Source organism: Ambystoma mexicanum, chromosome 1q (assembly GCF_040938575.1).
Source record: "Ambystoma mexicanum isolate Mex_15411 chromosome 1q, UKY_AmexF1_1, whole genome shotgun sequence".
NCBI lineage: Eukaryota > Metazoa > Chordata > Amphibia > Caudata > Ambystomatidae > Ambystoma > Ambystoma mexicanum.
Genome location: NC_090922.1, coordinates 480115119 through 480134947, shown reverse-complemented (window position 1 = coordinate 480134947; position 19829 = coordinate 480115119). Strand labels below are relative to the sequence as shown.

Sequence of the window (19829 nt, the reverse complement as noted above, 5' to 3'; positions counted from 1 at the left end):
AATGATTGTGAATTATTCAAATTCCATATGTACATTGGCCAGTTTATGCTCCCAACTTTGAATGTGCATGCCAGATTTCCTAGATCATTTCATGTCATGTGACCATTAGAAACAATGGCATCAGAACGTCAAAGAGCTATTTGAAAGAACAGTTTAGCCATCTCACGAAGATTGGCAGTTACGAGAGTAATGTAGGCAATCCATAAATGACACCTCAGTGTGGCCGGAAAGTAAAACAGGATAAAATTAGCACAAAAAACATGGGCAACATATGCTTGATTTACAATAAGTTTGACTTCTCTGTTGTCACTTCCTGCACACATAGTGCCATATTGACAGCATTTTGTTCTTTTCACACAACTATCGGCTACATAAAGGTGAATACACTTAGCTATAAGTTAGGAAGATAGTTGTGGGAAATGCATTTGCAAATCCTTACCATTACTCGGGTTATTTACGATTTGTGGATTTTCACAAACAGTATTTTCCTCCCATACATTTTCCCTATCACGCCCGTCTAATTGCCCTCTGAGGTAGATATGTTGGTAAGTTGTGCATGAATTAGAAGCTCAGGGTTTAAGCTGCTTGCTCATAAACATGAGCAGGTTCTGCAGGCACCACTTGACCAGTGAGTCATGTATGACTTGCTTTGTGAAGTATGTGCAACTGAAACATACAAACCTTTCCAATTCTATATTGCGCTTAAATCTGGAAAAAAGCTTTGTGAATCTACCCATCTGCATCAGCTCACCAGGAACGCAGACCTCATTTTTCAGTGAAAGCCGCATTCCATGCTAGCTGAATTGCTTCTCCGGCAGTCTGACTTTTTTCTCACATCCACCATCCCCCTTCACATTAAAGACCCTCAGTGAAATTAGGTCTATATATTTGGACTGCGAGCCATTAGAGCCCCAAATTCGAATTCAATTTTATAACGCTTACTACTGCATTCTTACAGTTTTGCTGTACTGTAAAAATACCATCTTCCATATATAAATATTTCTCTTATGATGTCTATGCATATGGCACTGAGAATGCGAAAAGCCATCCTTAGCCTGAGACCTTTCTAAAATAGTACACAGTGAAAGAAAACATGATCTCCTGAAGACCCCTGGACCCCAGGGGAGTGACTGATGTCACAGCCCTTTTATCCTCACATCCATATCTTGAGGCTGTCTGAATCAATAAATATGTTTCAATGTTACAAAAAGTTTAATGTTAGGATGAGTGGCTTGAAAAATGTCAATTTCGATCAGAAATGACTTGCAAAATACATTTCAGATAGCGAAGGCATGCCCCAGAAGAGTGCATTATAATAGCACAATTATTAGAACAAGTAATAAGCAAGTTTGGGAGGGTGTGAAGAAAGTTGGCCATAGACACGTGACAAAGAAACATGTTATTTATGAAGAGAACCTTAATGTAGGGAGCAAGTTCTGCAAACTTAATAGGAGTTCTGGTCACATTTCTTTTATTTCTATTTAATGGCATTTATAGTGCACTTAAAAATCTGCTTCAGAACGATTATACAAGTATAGAGTGGTGGGGTCATGTGGGGAGGAGGGGTGGGTGGTGGAAAAACTCCCTCTTTGGTCAGTAGGTGAAGTTTGAGCCAAGCTTTGAAGAGATTCACTGTCGGCCTGGCTTTGATTGCAACGGGCAGCGTGTTCCAATGGAGAGAGGCAAGTAGAGAGAAAAAGTAGAGGGAGAGAAGACACATGGTGGCATGGGGCAGTGAGGTTCAGTGTAGAGGATGAGCAGAGGGAATGAGATGGTGAGTAGACCGAGATACAGTTAGCTACTGAGGAGCAAGACCATTGATAGCTTTGCAGGCTAGGAGAAGGAACTTGAAAAGGGAGCAGTTATGCATTGAGCACCAATAAGCATGGTGTCGTAGGCAGCCGTGGGGGAAGATCTGGGTGTATTGCAGTGAGTTGGGGTAGCGACGTTGAGGACTTTGTCTAGAGGAAGAAAGGAGTAGAGAGGAAGGCCAAAGTGTAGACATGAGCAATATTTGAGTATGCTGGGCACAAGGGTTAAAATTCGAGTTTTTCGTAATGGTGGGTAAAAAATTTATGAATGTTACAAATGTTCAGAAGGTTAAAACAAGCTTGTAGTGATAAATGTAGTTGGAGGCAACTTTCAAAGAGGACCCTAAAGTTGCGAGCTTTGGTTGAGGGAGCAATGTGCTTAGATGGGGAGGAGATGGGGCTGACTTTGGTGGCTGGCAGAAACAACTCAGCATGAGGGAACAAAGAGCCATCTTGTGGCGGTTTTCAGTGAGACAATAACCTCTTCCGAGATGGCTGTTGTGAAGGAAGGAAAGGAGAAAAAGATTTGTGTGTTGTCAGCAAAGAGGTGATAGTGAAATTCATAGGATGATATAGGGGTATCTAGAGCAGAGGTAACAGAGAGTGCAGAGCTGATCCTTGGGGGATACTGACACTGACAGTGGTGGGGTTTGAGGTTTGCTAGTTCTAGAAGATTTGAAAAGCAGCAACATTGCAGGTAGGAAGCAACCCAGGCTAGAGCATATTTGTGAAATCACACTCCTGGAGGGTGAGGAAGATAGCCTCGTCCACAGTGTTAAAATTGTTGATAGTGTTCGAGAAGTCCAAAAGGATGACTATGGAAGAGAGTTTTGAGTGGTGAACATCATAGAGAAAGTTGGAATTATGTATCAGTGCAGTCTGGTGGAGTGTTTACTATGGAAGGCAGATCGAAGTAGATCTGCAAGGCCTTTTTCCTCAAGGTACTCAGTGCTCTCATTAAAGACCACCCCTTTATGGACCTTTGAATAATGGGGTGTGATGTGAACTGGGGGATGGTGCGCCAGGAAAATCGTTCTGCAGAGGGTTTTTTTAAAAAGGAGCTGGGCAGTTGCAGATTTGAAGGAGGCAAGGAAGAGTTCAGCGGAGACAGGTCAAAGAGCTCAGAGAGATAAAGGCATGTCATTACGGCTAAGTCTTTGACCGTTTGATGAGCAAATGGGTCAATAGGAGCGCAAGATGTCTTGGTGATGCAACGGATGTGTGCTAATACAGTAGGAGAGGTAGTGAAGAGGGATTCTAGCATAGAAGGAGGAGCAGAGAAGATAGAGGACACAAGGAAGGTGGGGGAGCAAGACAGCTTCAAGCATTTTAGAGGTTTTATTGACAAAGTAGAGAGCAAAGTCATTAGCAGAAAGCGAGGAGGCAATGAAGATTGGCTTGGGAGTATGAGCAAAGATTGAAGGGTAGATGAAAGTTTGTATTGGTAATTGCAGAAGAGAGAACAGCCAGGACATTTTTGTAGGTTGGGAATGGGATGGTAGTCCTGAATTTTCTGATGAATCAGTAATGAGTTCCCCAGAAAACCTGTCATGGGACCCTTCTCATGTGACCAGGGAAAGGCAGACACTTCTGATCACGACTCTGGGGGGAGTGTTCTGCAGGGGGATCACATGATGGGAGAAGTGGGTCAGGAGGAATGGGACACCCCCTTATTCAATTTTCCCTGAAACACCAACCCCCTAATGGCATATTGCAAAACAGAAGAAATAATAAAAACGTATTTTGCCTTTAGGGACTTGAAGTCCCATAATTCCATAAGTACTGGGACAAAGAAGAGGGCTAAAAAGGTACAATGCTGCAGGAGTGGGTAGATTGTTAATTCAGATTACCCACACCTGCGAGAGACTGAGAGGCTTAAAAGGCCCCCTCAGGTGCAGGCCATGAGAAAGAGCAGTAGGGAGAGCAAGAAGCACAAGCAGAGTGAGCATGAAGCTGTTGTGCAGCCGTGGCAGAGGCTGGAGGAGGAAGAAGAGGCCGGGACCACTGTTCGGCAGAAGACAGTTGCCGGTCCTTAGAGGGTCTGTGTCTCCACTAGCTTGAAGTTCAGTGGTTGCGCATCAGGAAGCGTGCAGGAGGGAAGCTTTCCCTCTGAGGACCTGTTCTCCAGAGGATGCACAGCTGAAAACGAAAGCGAGGGAAACTTTCCTTCCCAGGGGGCTATCTCCGATGGCTGGCATGCACCTGAGGGCCACGGGAGCTGGAGAAGCTCCCGTTGCAGGTGGTGCGGGCAATGGCGGACCAGGAGAAGCAGTTTGCCGAGTCGCAAGCAGCCACAAAAGCATACATCCTGCGAAAAGCGAGGTGATTGGAGGTGCACGATTTACCTGGTGAGTTCCCAAGTTGGTAGTGACCCTGTAGTGCTCTGGACCCGCTTGCATGCTCAAGGCAGGAGTTCAACAAATAAGCAGCACTCATGCGTGAGTGGAAACTATCCTAGAAGTGATTCGGAATGCCGAAATATTAGAAAGCAGCACCCGCGTATGAGTGAAAATGGTCTTAGAAGTAAATTTGGATACCAAACTATTAAAAAGCAGAGAAAGTTGCATTTTACAAAACCAAATGACTGTAACTTTAAGTGTGTGAGTTTGTGGAGTATCAAGCAAACCAAGGGGGCAATATTAATAAAAATTAATGCAATAACTAATGCTTGTGACTATAGCAAATTTTGGTATAAACTCACATTGCCTAAACCAAGGGAGAAGCGGAATAAGACCATATCCTTGTCAGTATTTGGTTACTGGTGCAGTGGGGAAACAAGAGTGGCAAAAGGTCTGCCCTTCTGGAAAAGGTTATTCAGAAGGAGAGGAGCATGATTTGCAGAGGAATATTAAAGAGCACCAATGAGAATCTTGTTTTCCCCGAAGAGTTGTTAAAATTTTGAAGCTGCAAAATGATGAGTACTGTGAAGTTTTATTTATTTTATTTTATTGGTTTTTTTATAATGCACAGTTTGGTTTCTAAGCACAGATCCAGGATTTGAACATCTGTTGCTCTTTGTGGTCTTGCTTCCAAGACCAGCACAATGCCCCTGTGCTATCGTTCATTCAAGAGTGGTTGCAAACCTCTTGTAAGTTGATCTAAACCTCTTATTATTTTGAAACGCTGGTCGGGTAGGGGAGTATACCCGGATTGCACATGTTATGAGGAGTAGGCCTGGCATGGGAGTAGACCAGGTGTGAAATGTAGTAGTAGGCCTGACATGGAAGTAAACCAGGTAGAATTTGGCGAAGTAGAATAAAGTGGTGCTGGTGGAGACACTCTATGTTGTTTAAGGTGCTGAAAAAGGAACTTTGCTAAAACTGCTGTAAAGGAGTTATCATTCTTCAGAAGATGATACATCTATCTCTGGTTCTATGGGGAGAAAAATAACCTTCTACATTTCTTTGTTGACTTATTGAAGTGTTAAGACGTTCTGTTGACAAGTTGAAATTGCAAAGAACAGTGTTGGAACATTCTGTTGACAAGTTGAAGTTGCAAAGAACTGTGTTGGAACATTGGTGCAACCCAGGATTGCAACATTACAACATTACAAACTCAATTCTTATAATAATTATGTTCTCTTTGAACTGCCATCAATTATTTAATTTATTTGTTGTATGCATACGTGTGAGGGACAAATATCTTTTGTTACAGTGTTTCCTTTAGTTTATTTTAGGCAGGTATATCCTCATCAGGGTAGGGGTAGTGAGGCATTAATCCAACCTTCTGATTTAACAAAATGGCATTCGTAGAAAAACCTTGACAAAGTTGTCCGCCTCACATATCCGACCCCTCAAAATTTGCACCAGCTTCATAGGTGATGGCATATGTTTGTTTTTATGGTCTGGATCTCAGAGGTGGTCCAGGGCCGAGGATGGGGGCAGGAAGATGGGAATCTGCATGAAGGATGGTGTTGGTAGGGAGTCATAAGTGTGTAGTGAAAGTGAGTGAAGGCACGGTCAATGAACAAGGCATGAATAGGGGGAAAGACAGGAGAGATGTCCTCACATGATGTTAAGGGTCAAGAAAGTCTTGCTTGAATTTCCTCTTGGTCATTTAAGATGAGAGAGGAGGAGTGCAGGGTGATGGGACTGAGACGTTGATGTGAACAATGACATGATTAGAGGGGGATGGATCAATGGAGAGGTCAGAGGGGGAATGCAAATTATAGAGAAAGACAAGGTAACAAGAGTGTCCACCAGAGTATGTAGGCTGGTCCTTGAGGAAATAGAGAGTAGCCAGATAGGGGGAAGATACATTTAAGATGGGTGTGGAAGGTGACAGTCACTCATATTTACAATGGGAGTCAGTGGGATGTGACTTAAGGAGAACATTGAGGTCAGCGAAGAAGGAGTTGAGAGGGCCACAGCTTGATAGAGTATCAGAACAGCGATAGGAGTAGCAGAGAGAAGTTGAGTAGGGGCATACTCAAAAAAGGAGGAGGCCCTTACCTATAAGGAACCTCACTCCACTCCACTTCTCAACAGGTGGAGTAGAGTGGGTGAAGGTAGAAGACACTTAATTAGTGAATGAAGCATACAATGCTCTGCTACATACATTTTTGTCAAACATAAAGATCTGTAGTGATTCTTATATTTCCAAAAGGCTCTTTGATTTTATGCAAAGCAGATGGGCACTGTCAATGGAGCTATTTGTCTCCCTGTCCGTTCTCATATGTGTGCTTCAGAATAGTACAACAGGAGTGTACCAGACTGTCGATCTTGGATTCCTCTCTCAGAAATTAGGATATATGGCTGTTCTATGTTTTGAAAATGTGTTTGCCAAATTAAGACATGTGTAACCTTCTAATTATGACTAAAATATACATGGGAACTGATTAATAGAAAGGAACATTGTAGAATTTTAAAAGAGACAGTTTACAATGATAATACAATTACATTATTTCTTTTTTTGTTTTTCTTAATAGCTGCTTTTGCAAAAAACAACATGCTTTTGATTCTCTGGCTGCACATAGAAAGAGACAGAGGCATAGCAAGACACATTCAGAGAGAGAGAGGAAGAGAAAAAGAGAGGGAATGAGAGAGAGAAAGAGCGAGAGGGAGCGTGAGAATGATATGCCAAATACAGCTTGTGTGATACTATTAGTAAACCAAATCAACCAAATGGTTTTTGAACCAGTCACCTTTAGGTTGCACACATATTGTGGTAGCAGATGCACAACTCAATTAATTATATTACACGCTGAATTAATGTGCATGTTTGACATCTCCCAAAAAAAGTAGTTCCTTCACTTTTAAAGATATTCTCTCAAGTGCGCATAGGAAGCCAACTCACAGAACAACAATATGACCGGTATGGTCCCACATGAGTTAGTACTTTCTATAGATCTCAAAAATGGCTACGCAAACCCCTTCATTGGCTCCATATCCTTCTGACATGTCATTTTCATCCCTAATTGGTGGATGTTGGCATACTTCTCACAGACAATCCAAGAATTCCACATAGTTTAACTTTTTGACAGTGCTAATGACTTGCTGGCTCTTTTGTACTGGCTGGTAATGGCATTTCAAACTGAAGCAATGAGCCCAGTGATGTGAAGGCTATTACCATGAGTGGGGGCCATGACAAGCTGGTTGTCAAAACTTGTTCTTGCGAAGATTATGAATACCTCCGTCCCCAAGTACCAATCAGAGAGATATAAATAACTCACTGACCAGTCATTGAGGCCACAGGTGGCTGGAACGATGCACTGGGTCCCCATGTAGCTGCCATGGAAACAAGGGTTAAGTGAAGTAATCACGGGACAATATGTACAGAAATTCAATCACAAATAAAGGCAATGGCACCTACCAATGGGTATACTGGGGAATACTTGTAAGTGGAAAGGGTGTAGAGGATACCTGACAGATCCCCACTAGAGTGGTGCAAGTGAAGGAAAAGGTGTTTGACCAGCTGTTGTAACACCTGTGACTGGAAGGCACTTGACGTGGAACCAGATGAAAGCTCAGGTAGGAATCTGAGTATGTTGAGCGCAGTACAGAACAGGGAAATTCCAAGGCAGTCCAGTTACACAGACCGAGATCAGGAGCGTGGGAAAAATCTGCAAATCCAAAGTGCCAAAACCAAACGTAAGAGCAGAGCAGTCCGTATAGCCTCGCTGAGTCCATAGCAATTAAGAGTCGAACCAAAACAGAAGTGTCGTAGCAGTGGAGGAAACAAGAGCGGGTCCTTAGAACGAAAGCCGTGGTCAAAATCCAGAATTAATAGAAGTTCGTAGCAACTTGAGTAAATGCCATAAACTGGTGTGAGAACGCAGCTGTGAAGCACCGTACGGTGCTTCCGGCATTACTTTATAACATAACCTTGGTAAAGCAATCATGTGACCGCGTCCTTCTCACGTGATCGCGCAATCGTGTCTCCCGGACGTGGTTCAGTCTCCCAGGCAACCTCCAATCACAGTGCGACCGCAGCCACCAGGCATAGTGTGGCCGCAATGAAGTATGCTTCTGTTTTAGAATACCGGGGAGATAGCGTGCAACTCGGCCCCCATGTTGCAACCTGGGAGGATCAACCTGAGTACTACGTGATTATAGTGTGTGAATATTGGAGGTTTCATGACGTGAAATAGTAGCATCGGGCGTACATGATGCATGATGGAATGTGTGACAGAGCCCCCCCAAAGACCCACGTCCCCGTGGGCAAGAAGGGTGAGACTTGTGGAACTGAGACACCAGGAGAGGGGCATGGACATCATCCCTGGGTTCCCAGGACCTTTCATCAGGGCCGAACCCCACCCAATCCACTAGGTAATACAAACGTCCCCTACTGAATCTGGAATCGAGGATCTCATGGACCTTATACTCGCCCGAGGAACCCTGCAGGACAGGTGAAGGAGGCAGAACAACCCGGGAGTTGACAGGACAGAGCTTCAAAAGGGAGGTATGAAAAACAGGGTGAATGCGCCAGGTGGCAGGCGGCCGGCAAGGAGAGGCGATCCGCAACAGAATGATGACTCTGATAATCCTGTAGGGCCCTACGTACTGAGGTAGCAATTTCCGACAACCAGGAATACAGAGGTGCTTGGTGAACAGCCACAGCCTGTCGCCTGCCACATAAGAGGGTGCTCTTACGTGTTTCCTGTCTGCCGCACGACGCATAGCAACCTGGGCTTCATTGAGATTAGCGAGGGCCTGAGTCTGTAGGGCTTTTAAGTCCCTAAGGCAGATGTCCACCGCAGGTGTGTGTGAGACAGGAAAGTCAGGAATAGGCAGAAAACGGGGATGTTGATCATATAAAGTGTAAAACGGTGAGAAGCCAGTGGAAGAGTGTGCAGCATTGTTATAGGCAAACTCAGCGATGTGCAGAACCTGATGCCATGAGTGTTGGTACTGGAGGGACAAGCAGCGCAACTACTGCTCGAGAGTTTGGTTAACCATTTTTGTCTGCCCATCCGTCTCGGGGTGAAATGATGAAGGGAATCATGCGTCAATGCCCAATAAGTTTGTGCGTGCCCTCCAGAAGCGTGAGGTAAACTGAAAGGCCTGATCTGTGACTAGTATAGAGGGAAGGCCAAAGAGACAGAACACTGAACGAAAGAAGAGACCAGCCAAGACAGGAGCCGAATGGATACCCGAACAAGGAATAAAGTGTGCCATTTTGGAGAAGGAGTCTACAACCACCCAGATTGTGTCGTACCCCTTTATTCGTGGCATGTCTGTGATATAATCCATGGTTACCATGTGCCATGGTTTAGGCGGAAGGGGAATAGGTTGGAGCAGGCCCAGGGGACGTCCGCTACGATTTTAGCACTGGCCACAAATGGAACAATTGGTGACGTATTCGTAGGTGTCCCTACTCATAGTGGGCCATCAGCACCAGCGTTGCAGAAGGGCGAAGGTGCGTTTTTGGACTGGGTGACGGTTGATAATCGCATCATGGGACCACTCCAGAGCTTGGGTACGCGTTTCCTGCATGGGTAGATAGAGTCTCTTCTTTACGAAGGGTAGACCATCCTGAAACACTGGGTCCCAGTTGTGTACCACATCCGGGTTGTGAGACACCCATTGACGAACAGACTTCAGTAAGCATGGGGGTGGAGTACAGAGGCAGATTAAATGTTTTTTGTCCAACAGGGTATCAGGAAAGACTAAGAAGGGAATCGCCGCCAGGCAGGCATGACAGGGCGTCTACCTTACCATGTACAAACCCTGGGCGGAGGTGAATAACGAAATCAAAGGCCGAAAAGATTATGTGCCAACGGACCTGGCGGCTATTGACACGAATTCAGAGATGGGCTGTCTAGCCCCCAATAAGTGGTGTAAGAGCGTATAATGAATTTGCCTTCAGACGAGCAAGAACCTCTCGGACATGTTCGATGTATACTTGCATGGATGGGGTGAAGATCAAGACATCATTTAAGTAGATAATCACATAGATGACAATGATATCGGGTAATAGTTCATTCATGAACCTTTGGAACGTAGCTGGGGCGTTACATAAACCAGGGCATGACGGTATATTCATACAGCCCGTGCCGGGTACAGAAGGCAGTTTTCCATTTTGTCGCCCTGTCTCGCCCAGACCAGATTGAAGGCCCCCCTGAGATCAAGCTTGGTAAACACTGTGGCATGGGTTAGTTGGTCAAGCAAAAGGTTGATCAGTGGTATGGGATACTGGTTCTTTATGGTAATGTCATTGAGTCGCCTGTAATCTACACAGGGCCGAAGATCACCTTCCCTCTTCAGTACAAAGAAAATGGGACTGGCCATGGGGGATTGGGAAGATCTAATGTGTCCCAACCGGAGTGAGGTCTGAATATACTCCTTCAGGGCTTGGTCTTCGGATGGGGATAGGGAATAATTACGACTGCATGGTATGGCAGCCTTAGAGACAAGGTCGATGGGACAGTCGTATGGGCGATGTGGGGTTAGATGCTCCGCGCAACCTTTGTTGAACACATCAAGGAAGTCATGGTAGTCTCAGGGGATGCCAGGCATGATTGCACCTACGGCGTGATTAGGAGGGTCTGGAGCCATTGACAGGGAATCGTCAAGGGACAACTGAGCATGGCCACCAGAGCTTGGGAAGGGGAATCCATGTTTGTAGGTGAAGATAAACAGTGTTCCTGACAATGAGGTGACTCGAAGAACACCTGGCCCTGGGTCCAGTCAATTACTGGGTTGTGAACCCGTTACCACGGTATTCCGAGGATTATACCGAACTGTGGAGTGGTGATCAAATCAAAGGTTATAACCTCTCGGTGGGTATCATGAATGACTAGTGTCAGAAGAGCGGTTTGTTGCCTAATGGGACCTGAAACCAGTAGAGAGCCATCTACGGCTTGTACAGGTTCAGGCGGAGTTTGTTCTGTATTGGTAGATTCAAGGACGCGGCAAGTGATATATCTATATAGTTGCCTGTGGCCCCGGAGTCTATTAATAACTGGGCCTGGTGTCTAGTGTCATCAGTAGAGAACAATAAAGCATTTACCACCATGGGTCATGTGAGACTGTATGGCTGGACTAGTATGGAGGGGGTTGAGTATAGGCTTATCCCTGCCCCCAGATGTAGGAACGAGCCTTCTGAAAACCTATGGGACGTTTTGGACGCCGCAGACATTCTTTAACAAAGTGCCCGTTCAGACCGCAATAGAAACAGGCATTGGAGTTCCTACATTGTTCCCTTTCGGTGGCGGAAATAGGACTACGTATTCCCCCTATTTGCATAGGTTCTCCCTAAGGAACACTGGAAGGTGGGCTGGAAGGAGTGAAATACCAAGGTGTCCTTCCTGTTTCGGTCTTGCATTCGGCTATTCGAGCGTCTACTTGGAGTGTTAAATCCACCAGTTCAGGGTACTGGGCAGGCAACGTGGGTAGCACTGCCAGGGCATCCTTCATGGTGTCATTTAACCCTCTGTAGAATACAACTGCCTTTTTGTTTTCGGGCCAGGCAGTTTCTAGTGACAGCTGGTTAAATCGGGAGATGTACTCAACCAATTTGTTTTTTCCTTGGGCAAAATCTAAAAGCTCTAGGTCTCTGGTTTGTGCTTTGTACGAGTATCGAACACCCTGGTCATTTCTGCCACTAGCAGATCGAAATCGTACAATGTAGGGATGTTGTCCTCCAATAACGGGTTGGCCCAGGCGGCGGCGATGCCACTCAGATGGGAAAGAGTGAAGGCCGCTTTAGTTATGGAGTCAGGGAAGGATTGTGGATGACAAAGGAAGTGAAGCTTACATTGATTCATTGATGGTGCTTGGCTGTCTGCAATGATGGCGGGGGATGAGTTGCTTGATTAGCAACCATGAGCTTAAACACTCAGTCCAGTCCATATAACGTTGCACTGCACCCACCACTCAAAGGGAGGCATCATGGAGCATGGGCTTGTTGAAAACAACAATCTATTTAAAGAAAATACAATCTCCAGTAGAGGGGTAGCAGAGGAGATGTCAGGGGGAGCAGCTCTGAGTCTGTAACCATGGGGGGTCACAGCTGCAAGCCCTGGTGTCCCCAAATGACATCTCGGCATCTTGCTTTCATGTAATGTATAAAATGCCCTTTTGTTTGTATTTTGTTGTCTTATCAAATCAATAAAAATGTCATTAAAAAAAGAAACAGCATAATGCTCACCATTGGTCTTGCAATGGTATCTAGACGTTGCACTCTGACGCTACTTGTCCAGCAAGTTTGTGGGCATATATACTTTCTCAATCTAAGGACATCAGAATCCCAAAGGTGTGCCAATTTAAATGTGACAAAGATGGTCAGCAGTCGCTAATGTTCACCGAATTTGGGGCTACTTAATGCGCCCTTGCTTTTGAAAGTGACATGCCTCGAGGAGGAGTGCTTTGATATTAAACATCTTCAATATTAAACATATTCAATGTTAGATAGCACCTACTATTTAAGAGCCAAGATACCAATGATTTTGTAGTGTCCGAAATATGATAATAATTCATCACCAATAGCCTCGACTGATTAGGGATTAAATGTCTGTTGACAACAGCAGCAATGGTGGCAGCACTAGATTCAGCTCACATGCAATTACACTAGTATCTTACAATGGGCTGCATCATAAAAGGACCAGGCACGACCCATCCCTGCTCTATGGGCCGGCTCCAGTGCCCATTGATGGACCACAGAAGTTTCTGGAGTGGGCTGGGTTATGATCCCATTGCAGATCCCAACAATCACCCCTTAGAATCCTCCTCTGCTGCTTGTCCAACGGGCACTCAATATACCTTTTCTTTTGTTCACGTGTGGAGGTGGGACAAAAACATACCAAATCACTTCAGATCTCTCGCTTGTGGGCACTGTGCCCATGTACGTGCTGCTATACTCATTCAAGATGCACTGGGCACATTTTCTCACTCCCAAAATCTTTTTGGAGGAACAAAAATTACTTTTTAATCGTCATGTTCTCCATTTTCACCTATCTTCATCAGGAATCTGCCAGTGAGGGATTATTGTGTATGTATGATTTGTATCCAGGCCCCTGTCACACTATTGCATTCAATTAAGACAATTCTCACAAAAATGTTTCAACAATGTGCAAGGATCAGGATTTGTAAATGTACAGGGTAATATGTTTTGTATTAGCTACCACAGGGGTGGGGGAAAGTATTACTCTCTACTATAACAAAGCCAGACCTATTGGCTTTGCCAATACTTGTTAACAAAAGCTGGCAACATAGCTGGTGTCTCCCAGTCTCCAAATCCTGGATGGTCTAGAGCAATTCGCGCTAGGTGGCATATAGGAACTCGAAGGATCAATATGAGCAATGAGTTTTCCCATCGATTACCTCCTATATGTTATGAGTTAAGAGTTGAGGTGGGTGCACCTTTTGCACTTTTTCTTATTTGTGGCAGGTATTTGTGTACATATAGAGCAGGCAGATGCGAACGTTGGTGCCCTTCTCAATCAGAAGGCCTGTATCGCACTTATTTTACATGCATATGCCAATGACTTTTTCTTTCAGCTTTATCAGAGGCTAAAGAGAGTTTTAATTCTCTTGCTCAGCTTTCGAAGATACACATTAAAGCGTGGCCCAGAGCCAGTCAACCACTCCATGGTGCAGAACATGCACATTTTAGTGAAAGCTCTGTTACAGAAGTGGGCATATTGGTTCTATGTGATTTCATCGAGGAGATTATATGCAAATTTATGCTGGAGAGACCACTGTGCAGCCCTGCGTTGCCTCCCCCACCTTAATTATTACCGTTACCCACCTCCACATATATTTGCGGCCAAATTTGGCAGAATTAATTTGATGGATTTGGCTTCGAGCAAATCTCCTATGATGAAACCTCCCTACCCTGCCATTTTGTTGGAACAAGTGGAACTTTGTAAGTTGGGGATAGATTTGTGAATGATACCTTTAAAAGCATGGTTTGTGTCCGAGCTGCTTGGTACATTGATGTATTCTTCACTTTTGTGATACACTACATGTTGTTGTTACTCCTGTTGTTCTTTTCCTAAAAGCTACCCTGCACCCCTGGACCCAGGAATACTAAATTTAAGATGCAAGGTCTTTTGGCTTTGCCAATGCTTTTTTTTAAATGAGAGTCCAGGGTGTCATGCAATTTTCTCCATAAAAATGACCATGTTCATTATTACTCTTGTTCACTTCTGCAGTCAAAGGTTTCCAATTTTCTAATGATGTAAAAGACAAAGCATTCCACACCACCAACATTTTAAGGATTAAAACCTGACAGATTTCTATCAATCTGAATCCCTTTACTCCGTGCCAAGTAATAACAACACATTTTTCCATCAAAAACTTCAGTACACAGTGAAGAATCTATTGACTCTTAAGAGGGTCAGTATGTATCTTCGCTTACCAAGAATGCTTTGTGTTTGATGTTTTGAATCATTGCCAAATTGCTGCTGGCTTACGGGTAAGACTGCAGACTTGCAGAAGTGAGGTGGGGGAGGTAGGGAGGCCAGTGCAAATGTTGTGAAGCAGCAGTGGCTGCATTGGCAGGGACTCACCTTACAGGCACTATATAAGGGTTCATTGTGCTTCCCTGTCACCATGTTGCAGTATGGGGTTAGTGCTTCTGTGCTTGCAAGATGTCTGGCTCCTCAGCACTGGGAGTCAAATGATTGGGAGCTGCAGGCGTGGCTTCATGCAGACTTCAGACCCAGCTAAATCAATTTATGGTAAACTACAGAGATGTTCTTTCAGGCAGCTAGAAAGCAATCTCTAAGATAATTAACAGAGTATCTGACTGATCTGAAATAATTTGCTTGCTTCTTTTATTACTTTTCATTTTGTCACCCTTCCCTCATTTGCTTTTTTACATTTTTCAATGCTTCTAACTCTTGCTCATGTTCGACCCTCGGTCTCACTCTCCATCTATCTCCACCTGTTCTCACCTTACTACCTATACAGTCTTCATACAACCTCATCTCAGTTAACGTTATATAAGAGACATGAAGATAGAGGGTGGCTTGCTCTAAGGTGGTATCTCCAACAGGGGTTGTTTCTCTAGAATTTGCATATATAGAGCGAGGACACAAATGAAGAATGAGATAGAAGCTCTGAAAACACTTGGTTTGGATCAAACTTGGTTCAATCCTATTAACCCCTTTAAATCGCTGGGCTTGTCAAACCAGTGTGGATTGGCATAGCATGGGACCTGTTGGTAAGTACCCCCTGTACTATATAATCAGTATATCGGGAAATGCAAAAAATGTCACTGTGGTGATCATGTCCTTCCAGGACATATTGGATGTTTCTAAAGGCAAGCAAGCTTCTAAAATAACTGATTGCATTCAATAGTGACATCCTTCCTTGGCTATCTTTAATGCATTAAATAGACTATAGACAGAGATAGGGGGTCATTATCACAGAGTATTCATTCTGTAGGCTAAGGCAGCAAAGTAGCCAACATTCCTATAAAAGGTACATAGTGTAGAGGCTGGCGTTGTCTGTGTTTCCCTATCGGACATATCTTTCAAGTAACTTTATTAGACTACTAGCAGAAGTACTCGTTCTCCGAATGGGTTCTGTAGACAGACATGATAACACTGATCCTGTATGTCCCTGTTCCGATTCGCTTATTGTTTGATGTGCTTTGCACCGTGAAGTAAACTGCAATGAGAATGGGCATGTGTGACTGGCTGCCATACCCCGGTGCAGAGGTTAGGAAGTGGCGAGAATTGGTGTGCTGCTGTATACTGGGACCTTCTTTGCTCTCTCTCCACACACCTCATCCGGGAGTGGTGCATTGCGGTGCAAATATCTTGGAAAGCATGCATCCTAAAGCCTGGACCTCGAGTTGTGTTCCCCGTGTCGGGACTGGTCCTTCTACTACTACATTGATGTTTCGCCGATTTCAGGCATCCATCTCATGTGTGAAGGTGCTGAAATCCAGGGAAAGAGGTGGGGTGTCCAAATGTCATGTAGCTAGTAATGTTTGAAAGGTCCTAACGGGTAACTATGTAAAATGTGGTTCAGATTGCTAAAACGGTGTGGAATTGTATAAGGAACAACCCTTCACCACAAAAGCTGCCACAAACAAACACATTTTCACTTTTATGATGCATTTAGGTACCATAATAATGTGCACATGTATCATCCTCTAGAACTTAGATATCACAATAGACAATAGGAGAAGCTGAAAGGGCTGCTGATGGTGAACGTCGAGATGGAACTTCCCAGTTGGACAGGTCCTATGATTACTATCCCGCCTGGCACTGTCACAATATACATTGAAGTATCTCATGTGATTACCTTGAAAACCAATCCTGGCTATGCAAAGGAGTACTTAATTCAAAATAAACAAACTGCATTACACTATATATTGTGTAAACTGATGTACTTGAAAGAAATGTACGCCCATTTTGTGGTCTTTATGGACTGCAGTTTTCTTGAACATCAGGTGGTCAAATCATGTGATGTGGAACCTTGAGTAAGTCATGAGGCCCCTCCACTCCTTGAACACTTATTAGAAAGAAAACATTGCATCTGCCATTGTGTCATTTGATTCTATTGCCATGTAATTCACTGTCTTTGGAGACCAACAGGCCACCAGAAGCCATAACATTTTCAGACTGGAAACAAAGAACTGCAAGAGGGAAAAACCTTATCTGTGCAACAGGGAAGGCCTTATCTGTGCATTGTCTCTGGAATAGGTTACCTGTGTAGATCAGATAGGCCTCCTTAATCCTACACCTAAAATTGACCTGAATAACTTATTCTTTAAAGGACATCTTGCCAATCAATGATTGTGCCACTCAACACTACCTCTCCCCTCTGGATAATTCCCCCAACCCCCTAACATATGCTGGCAAATATGATACCCCTGTGTAACGATTATAAAACCCACTGGGGCCATATTACAGAAGCTTTGCACTGTTGAAAGTGCAAAGTGTCACTGTATTGGCAGTTATAACTTGGTGCACATTCAAAGTGCATGTTTTTTGCAATAGGGCAGTGTTTGCCCTAGTGCTTATACCATGAAAAAAGTGCACTTGTCATGGTGAAAATGATTTCTAATATGTCCACAATATTTTTGCACTAGGGCAAACTTCGACCTACTGCTAATATGGTGCAACTTTGCAATTGCTCTGGTGCAAAGCTTCTGGAATCTGGCCCCAGGTGTGTCCCCTATGCACACAGGTCAGCAGGATATATCGGTTACAATACTGTTGTTTATTATATCTCTGCTATATTCCATCAGTTAAACTACTTGTCTAATTAACTGGAAGCAGTTCTTCTCCATAACAAGAACAGAAAACCTTCTCCATGGGTTGAAACAGCAAATTCATTCGGATTCTGTTGCAGAAACAACACTATCATGTGCATCAGTGGCAAGACTTTCTCTTTCAGGAATCACAGGAGGAGGATGGGAGTTTAATTCCACCCTCAAGGGATAAATCAAATGTATAACATTATGTTTGGTGACTTGCTTTTGCGTTTATACTGTGTCTGGAGATAGTTAAAACTGTAGAGTGTGCGATAGATAAAGCTTTCACTCACTCACTAACTCACTGTGTGCTGTTCTTACATTGCAGGTGATATTGTGAAAGCATACAGCCTAAGAATGTGTGCTACAAAGGATGCCTGTGATGTAGGAATTCTCAGCATGGAAAGGATCAAAGCGTTCCAGTTTGACTTAAAGTGTTCAGATGCAATTAAAGTTTAAATGTGTTGCTTCCACCGACAAAGAGTCAATTTCCCATCCTCAGCATAGTAATTAGGAGTAGTATTGCTGCTTGTGTGAAAGAAGCTTGCAGGACCTGAATCACGAACGAGGAGAGTCTGCTTTCATGAAGAGGACCATTGTATATGTGACCCTGCCTGACCTCCTTTCTGCATGTATTGGTCACACTGTGGAAGTCTGTCATAGAGGCAATCATGTTATTTGTGGGACACTGAAGTCACAAGTGGCCATCTTAGTTCCATGGGCAACCAAACTTGTCTCCTCCACTTCGAGCATCTGCCGACGAGCTTGAGGCCTGATGTCCAGGCTGACTGGAATGTTTGAGAAAAATAAATTGTTTCTATTGAACCCTTCTGATGAGCATCAACTGCTGAATCCACAAAGAGCCATGAAGGAGACCACTTTTGTGAACAAAGCGATATTCAAGCAGCATGTAACGATTCTTTCATTCCAGGGCTGTGTCCAATAAATATTTCTTTAATCAGTGAGGTTTGGATTGGCACAGGGGACATTTAAAAAATTAAAATAAAGCTGCTTCATACATAAGAGTGCATCTTAAGGTGGTGTATGGTCTTATGATATACAGAACTACTGAAACACCCTCCTTCATGTGAAAACCATATCATACTATGCTTGGTCCTCTCCCGTTTCATTTCTGCACCGGAATCCATAATACCCTCTCCTTGCCAGCTCCAACTTGAAATTCCTTTTCCCAGGGCCACGTAGAACAGATCCATTGCATCTTCTGAAATATGACTATGAGTAGAAGATCCAAATAAACACACGTTGGGGTTGCCCTCCTCTTCTTCTCCTATCTGCCTTATGTCATGGTCAAGCCATTAGCAAGACTCAGATGAATGTTGACTCTGATTGCTCAGACCTCTCCAGCATCGAAGAAGCACCCCCTCTACTACCTTACACTATACACACAAATCCCCCTCATACGGCCGCCACAGTCCTGGCAGTTGGCAGAGCAACTCTAATTGAACTGTTACTAAGCCCTCCTCATTAGTCATATTAAACTCTCCCACAGCAGTGAGTGCACCACACTCAAAGCACTTCAACCTATTAGAAATATTCCTCTTCCCTTCGGGTAATATATCCCCAAGTGTCTCTTTCAAATCTGCTCAACTAGATAAGTTCCCAGGACCCAGGTACTTTTGACCTGTACACATCAGCATCACAGGCTTGGCACTTGCATCTCCTGCTATCCCAGGAACAACCCACCTCCCTAATCTCTTTTCGTATTGTTTTGGAGGTAAAACTTCCTTTGCTATGAAATTATGTAGGCTTTCTGCGACAGTTGTGTTGAAAAAGAGAAAATGTAATCATATGGGCAACTTGTCCATTAACAGCAAATTGTCAGAGTCCCAGTATTCAACAAAGGATATACCACACTATGACAAATTCCATAATTAAAACAGCAAATAACTTACATGACATTGTGTTTGAAAAATAAATACATTTTGTTTTCAGCTACTGCAAATATGTGAATGTGTCTTTCATACAGAATTAAAGGAAATGGTTACAGAAGGGACTACAATAAAAACATTGAATGCAATTTGTCCCTGCTGATTTTGGATAGACATAAAAGCCCATGGTAAACGTTCAAGAGAACAGTCACAGAATGCAAGAAACATCGCCATGAGGACTATTGGCAACCCGGTGGGGGCGTGGCGGTCTCTTAGCCAATCAGAAAGCTCAAAACGGGGTCTTCATCTCATTGTAAAGCCACTAATCTGAGCTTCCCTAGCGGGACAGCAGGTAAAAGCATGCTATGGTCCCCTTCTCCCCCTTCCTGCGACCCCTAACCTGAGTTTCTGCATCCCCCTCTCCCCTACCAATGCCATACTTACCTGGTGCTCCCTTGTCCTTTGCCAGCGCCAG

At 44.0% G+C, this 19829-nt stretch overlaps 1 protein-coding gene across 1 annotated transcript in view; it reads left to right on the top strand.

The window, feature by feature from the left end:
- The window catches only part of LOC138529173 (phospholipase A2 inhibitor and Ly6/PLAUR domain-containing protein-like), a 64628-nt gene extending 45200 nt beyond the window's left edge, over positions 1 to 19428 (top strand). Inside the window, exon 5 of the mRNA XM_069640818.1 lies at positions 17794 to 19428. Within this exon, the coding sequence (XP_069496919.1) occupies positions 17794 to 17924 (131 nt within the window). The 3' untranslated portion in view covers positions 17925 to 19428. The remainder of the gene's footprint in view (positions 1 to 17793) is intronic.
- The last annotated feature ends 401 nt before the right edge of the window (positions 19429 to 19829 follow it).